We start from the raw sequence: 14,302 nt of genomic DNA on the forward strand, positions 1-14,302 counted from the left end.
GACAGATCAAAGCAATCTCGGGTATTATTTTTGCGAGTTTGATGAGAGTAGCAGAACTAACATACTAGTTATTGCATGTTACAAAACAACAAAGTGCAATCTCTAGTATGGGGATGGAATGGGCATTGAATACAAAACCAGCTTTCTTCCCGGTCCAGATATGGAGGGTTTGAGCTGGCAGCCCAAAATCTCAACATGTCCTTCAGCTTATCTGCTTTCCATGTGATGAAGTACATTTTTTCAAAACCTTGTAATTTAGAAAAAATGAAGAACAATATTTATGGGAAAATCTGGTTGTAACTAATTAAGGTTGTTAAAAAATAGTTGTAATCTTACTTCCTTTTTTTCCAATGAAAATAAATCCTATCATTTCAGATGCTTTACTCGAAAAAATATGCAACTTTTAATAATGATATAGTGGTAAATTATTTTCAAATTATTTTGAAAACTCTTTTTTACCCTTACATTAAATAACTTTTGAAAATAAGAAGAAGGGCAAGCAAAAGAAGGCTACAACTTCTCACTTCACCATTTTGATTACAACAAGATGAACCCCAATACTTACAAATGATGGGCAAACATAAAGGGGAACAGAAAAGAGGAGTGCCACAAACCACAAATTTGGGAGTGAGAAAAGGCATTGTAATTCAAGGAAGCAATAGAGGGAAAGATTTGTAGGAATAGAGATGATCGAGGGAGTGGCTAAATAGAGTTGCCAAGACATCCCAGGATCATTTTCTAATAAAAAAAATTTTCACCTGTTCACACGATTTGGGTCCATCTGAATTACCTGCCACATGGTAAGTGTAGCATTTAAAATTGGCTTGTTGAAAAGTTCCTACTACAGGCATAAAAATGGGTGTACCCAATGCATGAGGTTCCTTTCAATGCGAGGTTTGGGGTAGGGTAGTTATGTATGCAGACTTACCATTGGCATCCCATTAGATAATTAATATAAAATGTAATAGCAAAGTAAGAAAAAACGATATTTCCATTAAAACATACATAAAAATGATAATAGGGGAAAGGGTGTTTGATTGTCATCTGTATATATTTAATATATGAATAATAGGCTAAATAAAACTAGTATAACTATATATTATTTAATGAAAATCATACATATTAATGAGAGAGAGAGAGAGAGATATTGAATGATTGATTAGTTTAAAAATATTTCGTAAAAACAATCATATTTCCTTATCATATAATTAGTATATCCATTCAATAATACACAATAAACTAGAAAGCTACAAAGAGGAATAAGTCAAGAGTTCTAAATTATTTGATTATAAAATGTTTCTTTCTATTATAATATTCGATTACCACTCACCCCCAACTATGTCATATAATTAGTATATCCATTCAATAAAATACAATAAACTAGAAAGCTACTAATTATTTGATTATAAAAATTTTATTACCATTATAATATTCGATTACCACTCAACCCCCCCCCCCCCCCCAACTATTAATGTTGTCAAAATGGTGCAAACTTTCTATAAAAAAAAAAAAAGAAAAAAAAAAAAGGTGCAAACTTGTCCAAGAAGGCAGGAAGGACAGTCCTAATAAGCATGTTAGGGTCAGGACATCCCAAATATTCGAGTCCACGCTCTACCTGTGTGAGGTCGCACGTTGATCATAGAGGATTCTGATTGTTTAGATATGCATGGATGGTAGAAAAATACAAGATTAATACATTAACATACATGGATGGATAATTGAATTTGAATTGATTATTGGACATGTGGTTAATAATCAATTATCAAAGTAGCTAAACAATGATGGACCATTTCTTTTGATGAACATTTTGTCATATTATGAGTGGTAGAATGTTGTGAGAAGTTGCCATGACATAGTCATTTATAATTGCCCGAACACCTTTGTCAAGAGCCCTCTTGTTTACTTTCAAAAAAAAAAAAAATTTGTCAATTAAGATGTTACATCAAGGGGGTATGACAATTTGGATCCTCTACTGTTGAGCTGCCCAGCAGGATCGTGTTGCCTAGACACGATGAGGCGATCAATGATCGCCTTACCCCTACCCGAGTGCCTTGCCCGAGTGAGGGTAAGTCGGTCATTGATCAAATTTCAAACCAATATGAGTATATAATGGGGATAAAATATGTACCCAAGTTTTTCCAAATTAAAATGATACCAATATTCTTCGTAATATTGTACGATTTTGGGTAAACTTTAATATAAAGGTTTTCCTTACACGGAGACTGTAGCCACGATTGTTTTGTGCTTGTTCATACAATCGATGATGTCAACATCATTACTGCCCCTTTGTATTATACATTCTATAATTCTATGTAAGATGGTGACTCTCAGTATAACCATTCTTGGTTACACGAAAATTAACCCTTAACATAAATAGTATTATCTTTTTTTTTTCTATTGAAAGTTAACAAAAAGAACAAATAGTTGTCAACATTCGGGAATTGACAATAGTGTTGTGTTTGATATGTATTCTCAAAATAGATCCTAGGTCTAGAATGCACTAAATAGAAATTGGCGAATTGAAAAAAATATCAGGTTTCAAACCCACATAAGGGATGAGATGAAATACAAAATTTCAAGTGAACACTTAACTGCCTTACAATGAAAACATTAATCTTAGGAGAAAATTTCTTTCACGGCATGGTGAAGGTTCACCACCCTATACTAGGGTTCGTAAACCCTTATAGGTTTTTAGTATAAATCCAAAAATATTCTCTCTCGCACATCCTTCAGCCCACAACGAATTGATTCCCATTCAATGTAATTGAAGGAAGACTCGATCCTTAATCTTATGTTGTAGAATAAACCCTTGTTCAACGTGGGTTCTCTCATTTGTTTTTTTAATTTATTTTGGAAATCCATGTAAGCTGTATAGATCATGATTAAAAGCCTAATGTCAGTAAACCAAGGTGACCTTCAGAAAAGACTCCGAGGAAAGGAAAAGAAACATTGTGACACTAACCAAAACCCTTTATTTAATTATTCTCATTTATAAGTTCGTTATCATTGTCCTCTTTGGTTGTTATATCTTAAAACGTCATCCATATCTAAGTCCCAACATTTCTTCATTTTCCTTTTCTTTTGTTAGACACTGAAGCCAAATATGCCAAACATACCACTATTTCCCAAGGTCAAAGGACATTAATGGAAACAAAAGGTCACATGCCATCACCATTATTACTTAATCGAGGTTGAAGCCTACGTGTATGCTCTAAGTTCATTAACTTCTGGGCATTTAAGGGTTTTGGGGGGGGGGGAATTATCTCTTCTAGTTCCCCACCCAGTGACTCTAATAAGGGGGTGGGTCCATCCTGGTAGACTGTTTGAGCAGGGGTAGGGTGGTCATTGTGCCCCCTCTTGTTAGGGGCACTGGGGACCTGGCTGGGCAGGAACTAAATGGGTTAGACTCTCTCCATCGAAAACTCAAACGAACACATACGTACAGGTGAATGTATATCTCATAACCAATTACACGTTTATTTTGTTTCCATAAATACCCCTCATCCCCTTGTAAATGGTAAAAATAGGACAGATGGTTTCTTTGCAAGTACAATGTACACCGTAGTACACCAAAACTAAATACAAGTAAGTACGTTTACTTTCAATTGAGTCTAGACTCCGGATCCCCTCAATTTAGCTCGTCTCCAGGGAGACGTGCACCCAGGATGTTGCCAGAGGGCATCTAGTGGTTGAGCTGTACCACACACATCTCGGTGCACTCCTAGGGATGTGTGCGGCACAGCCCAACGGCTGACAGCGCCCTGGGCATTCCGTGAAGACGATCCTAATCCGGATCCTTGGCCTCGCTATCCCAACTCACACCGTCCATGGGTGTGGGGACCATCATTGAGGTGTGGGATCATACCTGACCCCACCCCATGAATGGAGCGAGATCAATGAGATGAGATGAAGTGGCCGGTTACCAAGAGTTACCGACAGGGGGAGAGGAACCTCATGATGGGACCTGATTCATAACCGACTGAACTCCCAGCCAAAGTCCTTTCCTCATTGCCTTTCTATGATTTCGGTTTCCTCTATCTTCCCACAAATCAAACGGAGCGGTCAACAGGTAAGTGAGTGGGCCCGTAATTTCGTAACTCGTAATTAAAGACAAAGGTTACAAAGACGAACGGCTATAAGCGTCCACCACCATCATCCACCGTCGACCCCTTACAGAACAAAGACAATTATTATGAAAAATATGATAATTGAAAGCGAATCAATAGGGCTGTAAACGGATTCGCATCCGCATCTGATTAGCTATCAAACGGATTCGAATAGTGCTAAACAGGTACGGATCGAATATTTTATCCGTTTACATGTAAATATAACTTTTCGGTTAACTATAGCTTATCCATATCCGCATCCGTTTAACTTTCGAACGGATTCGGATAATGCTAAACGGATACGAACACGGATATGGATACGAAAATGAATTTCAGCTATTCATTTACACCCCTACGAACCATACTGAAAATAATTCAAATCAAACCTAAACCCACCACCACCCACCACCCACCACCCACCACACCCTCCTCCATTTAATGATTTTCGTCAATAATCCAATCCATTCAGAAGAGAAGAAAACTTTAACACACGTCTCACTCACGGCATCTAAAACAAATTTTCTCGATCTGCAACACTTCTCAAGGTCATCGTTATCATCATCATGATGATGCTCGTGAAGATGAATCAAAGGATTACATAGACTTCTAACGATTGTAAAACATTAGAAACCTAATGAAAAAAAATTAGAACTTGAATTTTTTTTTTTTTTTTGGGGTAAAAAATTGAAACTTGAAATCTAGAAAGGGGTGAATTTTTTTATTTTTGATAACATAGAAAGGGGTTAACCATTCATCCATTTTTAATTAATAATAATTCATAACCTTTTTCTCAGAGAGAACAGTTACAGAGAGAGACGACGACCATAAGTCACCGGAATTGAAGACAGTTACAAAAGCAGCCATGGAAAGAGGGTTACAAGAAGCAAGCAAAAGAAAGGCTACTACTTTATTGTTTTGGAAGCTTAGAAAAGCTTCAGACTAGACAGACACCAATACACAAGAGACAGACCATATTCATGTTGTATAATATTATTATTATTCATAAAATTAAGAGGCAGAGCAGCCACTGTCGAGTGTCGAGTGTCGGCCGGACTCTCATTTGCAGGTGCAGGGGTCGCAGGTGCAGTTAGCTCCGCACTTGCAGCCACCGTTCTCGGCCCCAACGCCCATCTCGGACATCTCGAAGTATCTGTCCAATCCAAAAAAAAATTGTTATATATATATATAACAAGGTCCATAAGAAGAAGAATGGAAACGTTCAACAAATTTAACAAAAAAACAAAGGTTTAAAATTCATCATTCCTCGTTAGGGATTAGGACGGGAACGATGATACATACGCTTTCTCGGGAGCGACTCCAACGATGATGGTCTCTGTGGTTGTCCTCTCTCCGGAGAAAGACAAGTCTGGGTACATCTTGCATCTGCACCAGTTCAAACCACAAGAATTTCAATTCAAACCCAGAGAGAGAGAGAGAGAGAGAGAGAGAGAGCAAGTTAAACATGGTTTTAAAAGGGGGGGAAGGGAAGGGAAATCAATAGAAGGGAGAATAAAAGAGATTTCATACCCTCCGCAGCCGCTGCCGCAACCGCAGCTGGTGCCGCAACCACACTTTCCACCGCAGCAAGACATTTTCTTGTTAGGAAAAAAGATGAAGAATTGTTAATAGGAAGCAATTAAAGAGGGATTCCTGGAGACTTCTCTGATGATCTCTGCTCTGAGGATGAGGGTGATGATGGAGGTCGACTCCCTATTTATAGGAAACTGAGGGAGGGTCTTTGAGTAGAGTTGAGATGGTATCCACCGTACACTTGTCAACATCCAACGCAAATCCAAAAAACAAAAATAAAAAAACAATTGATGCGTGTGGTTCTAAAAGTCCTAAAGACGACGAATTCGTAGCAAACCCAAACCCACCCAGTAATGCTCCCGTTCAGACACTGAGGAGACCTATTACTACTTTATCAGAAAGTTTAGAATTGAATTGAATTATGCCAACCTTGCAATGACATAGCATTTACTCCCACACCCTTAATATTTCCCAATATTAAAAGGGTTTTAAAATCAGGAATCGGAATCTGGATTGGTCCGACGACTAATTTTGATTTTGAATTTTACTGGATTGGATTCGGGTCGGCCAGAATCGGTTCAAAATCAGTGGGAATCCGATTAATAAAACCCCTAAAACAGTAAAACTAGTTTCCTTCCGTGAATCAAATCAACCTTAGCTAGCTGGATCGGCCGAATGTGATCCAGAAATTTAAAACAAACACCTGCAGTTTCATCATAATTAAACTCCCACCATCCCCTATTGCATTAATACTCATCCCCACTCTAAATTCAACACTCGATCAGATGATGTCTTCTTAGTTTAAGAGGTTCTCTCTTCACCGGAGGAGGTGAAATAAAACTTACATCCCCCCCCCCCCCCAAAAAAAAAAAACTATGTTATGAAAATGAAAGGGAATACATTTTATTAGTATTTTGCATCTTGTATTTCTCTAATTATATTATATTATCTTATCTTATCTTATTGTTCTCATACTTGTGAAAAAATAAAAAAGAGATATGAATAATAAATGATGATCGAGAATGACAATTAAAGGGTCAGTTGGGTACATATCTTGTCATCCAATATTATTATTAGCTCTTGTATATATAAACACCGACCTCTCCCTTCCTGTACCAAGTATTTGTCTTGGCCATAGAGATATATGGAGCTGGAGATACAAAATTTTGCGTTTCTCTATCTTCGATTATTATCTGGATAAGTATCTCACTTTTTTTTTTCTGTTTGTTTGATAAAATTAGCAACAGTGATGATAAAAAACAATACTATCACCAGCTGAAGTGCATGAGGGTCCCATCACTACTGGATCTGGGAGGATCATTAAATCATAATGTACAATTTGGTTCTCCTCTAGCCATGGCAGGAATTGAAAGATCCAGCCCAACTAAAATAGGGGTATTTGGATGATTTCATAGATGGGCCCCACCCTATGAAATGACCAACCCCCCCCCCTGTTTTGGCTGATCTAGATCCTCCAGCTCCTGTCATGGCCGGAGGAAAGCTAGGTCTGTAGCCTTATCGCCTAGCCTTAATCTATTAGTTTTAGATGATCTTTTAAAGCAAAAGAAGTTTTAAAATAGTTCTCTTTGTGTTTTATCTTGTTTGGTCTCTCATAAGTGTTGAATTTTAGACCTTTATGAACTTATTGCTTCTTGCAAAGGAGATGAAATTTTTTAGTCATACATTGAGTTGAGCTTTTATTTCTAGATGTCATATCTAACCTTTATCAATAATGTATATTCTTCTCTGTTTGAAGTTTGAGAGGTTTTAGCAACGTAGAGGATTAGATTTTATCTGACGTGTTGTTGACGTCAACAAAATTGCATTGGACTTTGTATAAAGCGTATCAAACGTTGGATCAGGCAAAGAACTTGTACCTATTAAAAAAGATGGATCAAAAGGTACTTCTCCTCTATAAATATATAAGAAGGTTGCTTGCTTCATTTAAGTACTCTCTCTCTCTCTCTCTCTCTCCTTCCTGTGTGTGTGTGTGTGTGTGAATAGGCACAACAGATAAGTGCATGATTTCTGTCAGAAGTCATAAAACCGTTTTATCTTGGAGGCTGATTTGTAAACTTATGACTACACCATAAAGGATGTCTAAGACCTTAAGGAGAGTGTCAAAGTGGCAAGACTCAGACCTCTACCACTTGAGTTCCGAGATATTGACGTGATTTTGATCAGTATTGTGACAAAACTTTCCTAACATGAAGATTGAGTTCTAAGAATTTGGTGTGATTTTGATTATTAGTATTGTGATGAATCTTTCCTAATGTGACGATCGTGATGACTACAACCATAACAGATAAGTTCTATTTTTATATTTTTCTCTTACGCTTTCTCACAAGGATACAACGATTAAAAAGGTGTAAAGAAGAATTTGTGACCAATGCCATAATATGGAGAGAGCTTTTTGCCCTCTTGGATGAAGAGAGAATCATGTGACCCTATGATTGGACTCTCTGACAATGAGCTTCATCATTAAACTCCTACCTTCTATTATCAAATCCAATTCAAGGATCACATGTGGTAGTATAAGAGGTTGTCTCTTCTCTTCAATAATAGATGAAGAAAAACTGTGTCCATAAATAAATCCATAAAGTTAAAAAATTACTAAGTGAAGCAACCAAGACTTGGGGTAGGTCCATTTGATTAGTAATTTGTACTATACAAGATTCATTTGGACAAATGGTACTAACATATGTAGTACAATAATTTTGTAGTACCATTTTTTGTACGTACTTTCCCCGTTGACAATTAAAAGGTGGATTGGTTGTGATCCTCTAGTCTTTCCCTTCCTCTTCTTTAGCTTATATAATATGTATTAGGATTTAGGATTATGTAATGGGTAATTTTACTAGTTTTAGTTAACCATAAAAATTAAAAAAAATACAAGGATAAAAGGCTCAATTCATGATGGACTGACTTACTATATATATAATTGGGACTTGGGATGGGCTCAATATTATTTGACATTTAGCTAATAATGGGGTTTAATTACAACACATCTGATACTCAATTTACAAATGTTAGCTTGGGCTATCAAAATAGCTTCTCTTGAATAATTTCAAAAGCATAGTGAAATGAAACCCTTTCTCATGTAAATGACACCCATGAATTATGACCTCCCCCCCCCCCCCCCTCCCCCTCCTCTCAAATCATTCATTTCCATTGATCCTTTGATGTCTTTTTTTTTTTTTCCTTCAATGATTTTATCTATTAAATAGATTTAAAGTCATTTGAATAAATCAAATGTCAAATTTGATGGTCTATCTCAACTGAATGACCAAATATATATATATATATTGTATTGTTGATCAAAAGATTATGTGCCCCACAAGATGGTTCCACATGAGTTCGGATTCTCTTTGCGTATGTAAGATATGTAAGATATATGCATTGTTTTTTTTTTTTTTTTTCTATTTGGGTTGGTGAAAATACCAACGATTATATATTAAAATAACTTATTAAGATATACAAATGTCCCAAAATGTACAAAATTATGCCAATTCAGCGTTGCTTGAGAAGCCATCTTCTTAATCAGATCTGTAATGTTAGTGTCAATGGTAACAGTAAAAACAATATCTTCAAAGAAGTTCTTGGTAATGTCAGATAGTTGGAGAAGAAGAGGGAGGAAGTTTCAGGGCCATAAAGTAGCTGACGGAGCTGGTAAAAGGAAGAATCCTCATCATCAAATCCCACATCGACTAGTCTTGAAAGGATCTTGGGCTTATTGAGTAGGGAAGGAAGACTCCATTATTCCATTTCATAAAGTTGTTTAAGAGTTGTTTAAAAGTGGAACAAGCCCATTTCCATGGATTCCTTTTCCTACTTAATGAAAGAAAAAAGAATGGTTTTCGGTTTTCGCCTTCTCTGATCTGGTTAATAGATAGATATCTCTCTCTCTCATCCATCAACAAATCCATCGGTTTCCATTAAAAGAAAAGCGAAAAGGAGATTTGCGTTCAGCCTTCGAAGTCCAATTAAAGTGTTCTTTTTTATGGGAACGAACCCCACTTTGTCCCATTCATTATTATTCTCTCTCTCTCAAACTCTCTCTCAATGACTGAAGGAGAAACAATCGTTGAGAGAGAGATTCTTCTTTTTACCGAAAAAAGAAGGGTTTTCGTCTTCTTTTATAATTAGAGTAGTTTATTGTAGAATTGATTTTAGCTTTGTGTAGTGGTGGCCCCTGAGTGGCTTCCATCCTTCCATTGTGGAGTAGGATTTGCCTTTTGATGTCACCTACAAAGACTTCTTTTCCAGTTTCCACCACCACCACCACCACCACCTTCTTCTTCTTCTATTAGTCTTCATTATGAATTAAGAAATTCTTCTTTTATCTTCCTTGTGAGAGAGGAAGGTCAAGGTGAGGCACACATCACCATTAAGAGTCTAAGATTGTGTTTGGTATATGCATTTTTAGAATGTATTCTAGGTCGATTTTTCATTTTCAGACGATAAAAACAATTATTTTTAGAGTTATCCAAGAATGCAAATTCGACCTAGAATATTACATACCAAACACAGCTTAAATCATCTTCTTGACGATCACACGACTAATTTGATGTAGTAAATCAAAATGATGCTATAAAGCTATGGTCTAGTCTTGGAATGCCATAAAATAACCAATTTTAGGCTAAAAGCAGCCAAGCCCTTATGTTGTTGGAGGTCAAAAATGCCCAAATACACCATCATCATTATTCATTACTCTCCCAGTAAGTTGGAGCTATGTCAAAAATGCCCTTCACTATTCCCAAATGTCCGTCCAAGTGCAACAATGGTCAATGGTATCACACACCTAATCAATCATGTCTATCAGATGGCTGAAGTGAGAGCCATGTACAAAAACCTTAATTTCACCATTAGAAGGCACAAAAACTGAAAAACATTATCCAATTGGTAATAAACAATTTTCAATTGAAACTGGCTTGGTCCAATGTCAGACCAAGCCCGACTATTTCCTTTTTAGGCTAAAAGCCAAGCCCGGTCCACATTGAGGAAGAATTAATGTGTCACTTGGGTCTCATGATGTCATTGGAAGAAGTTTTCCTTCACCACGCGGTGAAGGATCACCACCCCCATCAATGGCCATAAAAATATGCCTTTTATTTACGGATGGTCGAATATACCCCCTTATTGTATATGATTTCCTATGGACATCGATTGAAGGCTTTGGTCAATAGATACCACATTGACTGTGGCTGAAGGAAAACTCGGTCCTTCATTTCATGAGATATTTTTGGGAAGAAGATGCCCACACCAGCGATGTGGGGAGGCTTTCCCACATCCTTTCATGTCTGATCATGTGGACTCCTCACTGACACTATCACTCTTCAATCCTCAATCCTCTCATACCATATGGGCCCTATTGACTAAACTGCCCCTCATGCCGTTATTGGTGTGGTCTGGGGGAGATTCCCTCACAGCAGCTGCGTGGGAAAGGGAAACCTATGCCCATATTTGTTTTAGGTGTTTACATATAAAATTCCCTTTACAACGATCGAGGGATGACAATGAGAGCAGAATTGGGTGGAGTTCAGTCAATATAAGACCGGACCATTTGAAACATTGTTAAACCTTGGGGAGTAACCCAGGTGGGGTTGGGTCGGGTTCCTGAAATCCTAAGCCCATCCAGTAGCAAAGGCCCAGCTTGACATTGGGCTAACTTGATCTTTTAGATCTCTCTCTGTTCGTAAACTGCCCAGCTAGCAACTCCTTTTTATATATCAGACAACCAAGATCTGGTTTCCCTTTTGTTTTGTTATGATCTCGTTCTTCCTATCCTATTCCTATTCTTATTTTAAATCCAGGGCATGACCTTGTGGGTTTCTCAGTTCGAGCCCTTGCTAACCACTTTTTTATCTTTCTTTTATTTTTTGTTTGTTTCCCAAGAGACAAAACCACAAGTAAAGTACTGTGGAACTTTTACTCTCCCATATCGTTGGATTGGGCTCCACGGTTTCGCCCAATGAGTGCCTAATGAGACATCCAACAGCTGAGCTGGGCTGTGCTGTGCTGCACACATCCTGATGGCTTATTGGGCACACGTTGGGATGCATGCTCACCATACGATTTCAAACGCCTTCAAGATCCACAAAATGTTGAGATTGAGAAGATGAGATGACAAATGTAAATTAAATAAATACTGGATCTAGATATTGAAGATCACAAGTGGCAGACTAAGGTTGCGTATGGTATGATTTCTTGTCTTGGAATGCATTATTGACCTAGAATACACTCCAAGAATGCATACCAAACACAATCTAAATTTTGACCATTGAGTAATACGTAATATTGTACTCCCTCTACTCAATGATTCAGATTGCCCAACTTGGCATGCTCTGTGGCAGATACTAGGAGACCTGAGTTATGAAAACTGGGAATCTATGATACTAACGAAGTACAGCAACTCCCTCTTCACTATTTGTACTTAAATGTAATGACTACAAATGCAAACTGTGATTTGAAGTCATTGTTCTATTAATCTTAATTCTAGAAGTTGTTTCAGCTTCACCCCAATGATCCTTTGTTTTATTTATCTTTTTTTTTTTTAATAAGAAAAAATCATATGGTTGGATCTCATCTGCTCATCTTAGGATTAAGGTTGGGCGATCTCTTAGGTGGCTCCCATGTCTTTTATCCGGACATGTTATGAGAAAATACTTTTTTTTGTCACTATAGAAAATTTCGGGGAAGTAGGATATTGAAGCAAATAATTCAACAAAGTAAAACACTTCATTAACTGTACAATGTATCTAATTTTCACAAGAATTTTCCTTTTCCTATATTCATCTCTATCTATACAATGTTTTAAATGAAGAAACCCTATTACTTACACAGTAAATAAGGAGGCAAAATTTTATGTATAACTGAAAAGAATGACAAAGAAAGCACCCTTCGAAAGGGTATCTAATCAGGCCACCTCAAGCTCAAGAATAACTTCCTCCAGGAGTTCATCCCATATCCATTCCTCAAGCTCAAGTCCAGCACACTCACTTTCAAACTGGAGGTTCGTCCACCCATCAGCCTTAGCAAGATCATGAGATGCGATGTCATCCAACTCTCGCTGATAGCTCAGGAACCAGCTAATACTGGCCCATACCTCCTCAAGAACATGGAAGCCGATGGGCAGTGGGCGGATGTTCAAATTGGTGGACAAAGGCCGGGGCCAGTACATGAACGATCTCTCATAGATATCTACTAAGACCTCATTAACTACGTCAAACAAAAGCTGGTGATCACAATTGCTACCAGTGTCCTGTCTGCAACAATCTACTTCTTCAAACAATGAGGGGTCAATTGGCTGGTCTGGTAAATGCCATGTCCTGAGCTTCTCATCCCCACTGAAACCAGATAGCTTGAGAACATCCCTCACAAAATTAAAATCAGATTCATCCTTTTTATCCACCTGGACATGTGGAAGGTCACTACTGTCAAAATGCTTGCTCAGAATTGTCACATTCTCAATCTCTGTCATGCCTCCTTTCCCACATGGCATGTTGACCAAAGAGTCCAGCTCATTGAAATCTATGAGCTTCAGTTTTAACTCAGAGTCTGCTTCTGTTTGAAGAAAATCCAAGGAATAGCTACTTTTAGCAACAATATTTTATTTCATAAGCAATCTAATTCTATCAACATGCTGCTACCTAAACATTTTTCTTTCAAGATATCAGTGCACAAGAGTTCTATAAAACTTATTTGAAATTGCAAACACTTAAATTCCATTGAAGCATTATACAAATTACCTATTGTTTCTGTCCATATTTATTCCATAACTAGTAAACATTAATTGTTGGAAAACCAACAACTCAGACTTGTACCAGACCATTGAGATCGGGATGATAATCAACTGTCTTAGTTATCTAACAATAGTTGCAACTTTCTTTTTTTCTTACTGAACAAAATAATTAATTCACTTTTAAGTTGAGATATCAAAAAATACACTATCTATCTAAGTTGATATAACAAAGTTGTGTTTTCCGTTTTGGAGGAGCCATGATCAAAGATGGTAAACCTCCTCTGTAGATGAAATAGCAATAGGAGAAATTAAAATTCCCTACATTTTTTCAGAAGCCTAATTATGTTAACAAACACTTAAAAGTGAGGAGTAAGATTAGAGTGTGATAAGTGACGCTATAGTGTCTGAGGAAGAAAATAATTGGCATAGGGAAATTACCTTCTGTGATGAAAAACTCTGAAGGGTGGGAGTCTAAAACCGAGTTTGGACTTGGTTGTGTCTGTTTAACACAAGCATCTGTTGCAAGCTCAACCTCCTGCTGATGGTGAGAAGTAGAACTATTCTCCAGCATTGGCTGATTGTCCAAATTATCACTCGTTTTATCCAGTTTACCATCATCATCTGCATTCAGTATTAGTCCCACCTCATCCCCCCCAATTAGAATACTTCTATTCACTTCCACCAAAATTTCTTGAGTTGCATTTTCTGCTGAAGCTTCTAACTCACTGTCATTTTCTGCACATATAGGAAGATCAGCAAGCGTCTGTTGATCAGAACTGGACCTTTCCATATTAGCAGGGCTGTCCACATGAATTCTAACTGGCATCCCCAAACAAGAAGTATCCACCTCACTTGGCAGAGAACAAAAAGACGTGATTTCAGGTAGAGATAGCATCCTTCCAAAGGCTTTTCGGGCTGGTCCACT

The 14,302-nt window shown here is 37.4% G+C and overlaps 2 protein-coding genes across 2 annotated transcripts; both read right to left on the reverse strand.

Moving 5' to 3' along the window:
- Nucleotides 1-5,127: 5,127 nt before the first annotated feature.
- LOC122651769 (metallothionein-like protein type 2) lies at nucleotides 5,128-5,772 on the reverse strand. The gene is made up of 3 exons (XM_043845302.1): nucleotides 5,634-5,772; nucleotides 5,406-5,489; nucleotides 5,128-5,256 (listed from the first exon to the last, which is right to left on the reverse strand). Exons 1-3 carry the CDS (start codon nucleotides 5,696-5,698, stop codon nucleotides 5,163-5,165), a joined length of 243 nt encoding a protein of 80 aa, XP_043701237.1. The 5' UTR covers nucleotides 5,699-5,772; the 3' UTR covers nucleotides 5,128-5,162.
- A 6,570-nt stretch (nucleotides 5,773-12,342) lies between these two features.
- LOC122651766 (protein TRM32-like) lies at nucleotides 12,343-14,302 on the reverse strand. Its single transcript, XM_043845296.1, has 2 exons — nucleotides 13,816-14,302; nucleotides 12,343-13,199 (listed from the first exon to the last, which is right to left on the reverse strand). Exons 1-2 carry the CDS (start codon nucleotides 14,270-14,272, stop codon nucleotides 12,553-12,555), a joined length of 1,104 nt encoding a protein of 367 aa, XP_043701231.1. The 5' UTR covers nucleotides 14,273-14,302; the 3' UTR covers nucleotides 12,343-12,552.

Source organism: Telopea speciosissima, chromosome 2, assembly GCF_018873765.1.
Source record: "Telopea speciosissima isolate NSW1024214 ecotype Mountain lineage chromosome 2, Tspe_v1, whole genome shotgun sequence".
NCBI lineage: Eukaryota > Viridiplantae > Streptophyta > Magnoliopsida > Proteales > Proteaceae > Telopea > Telopea speciosissima.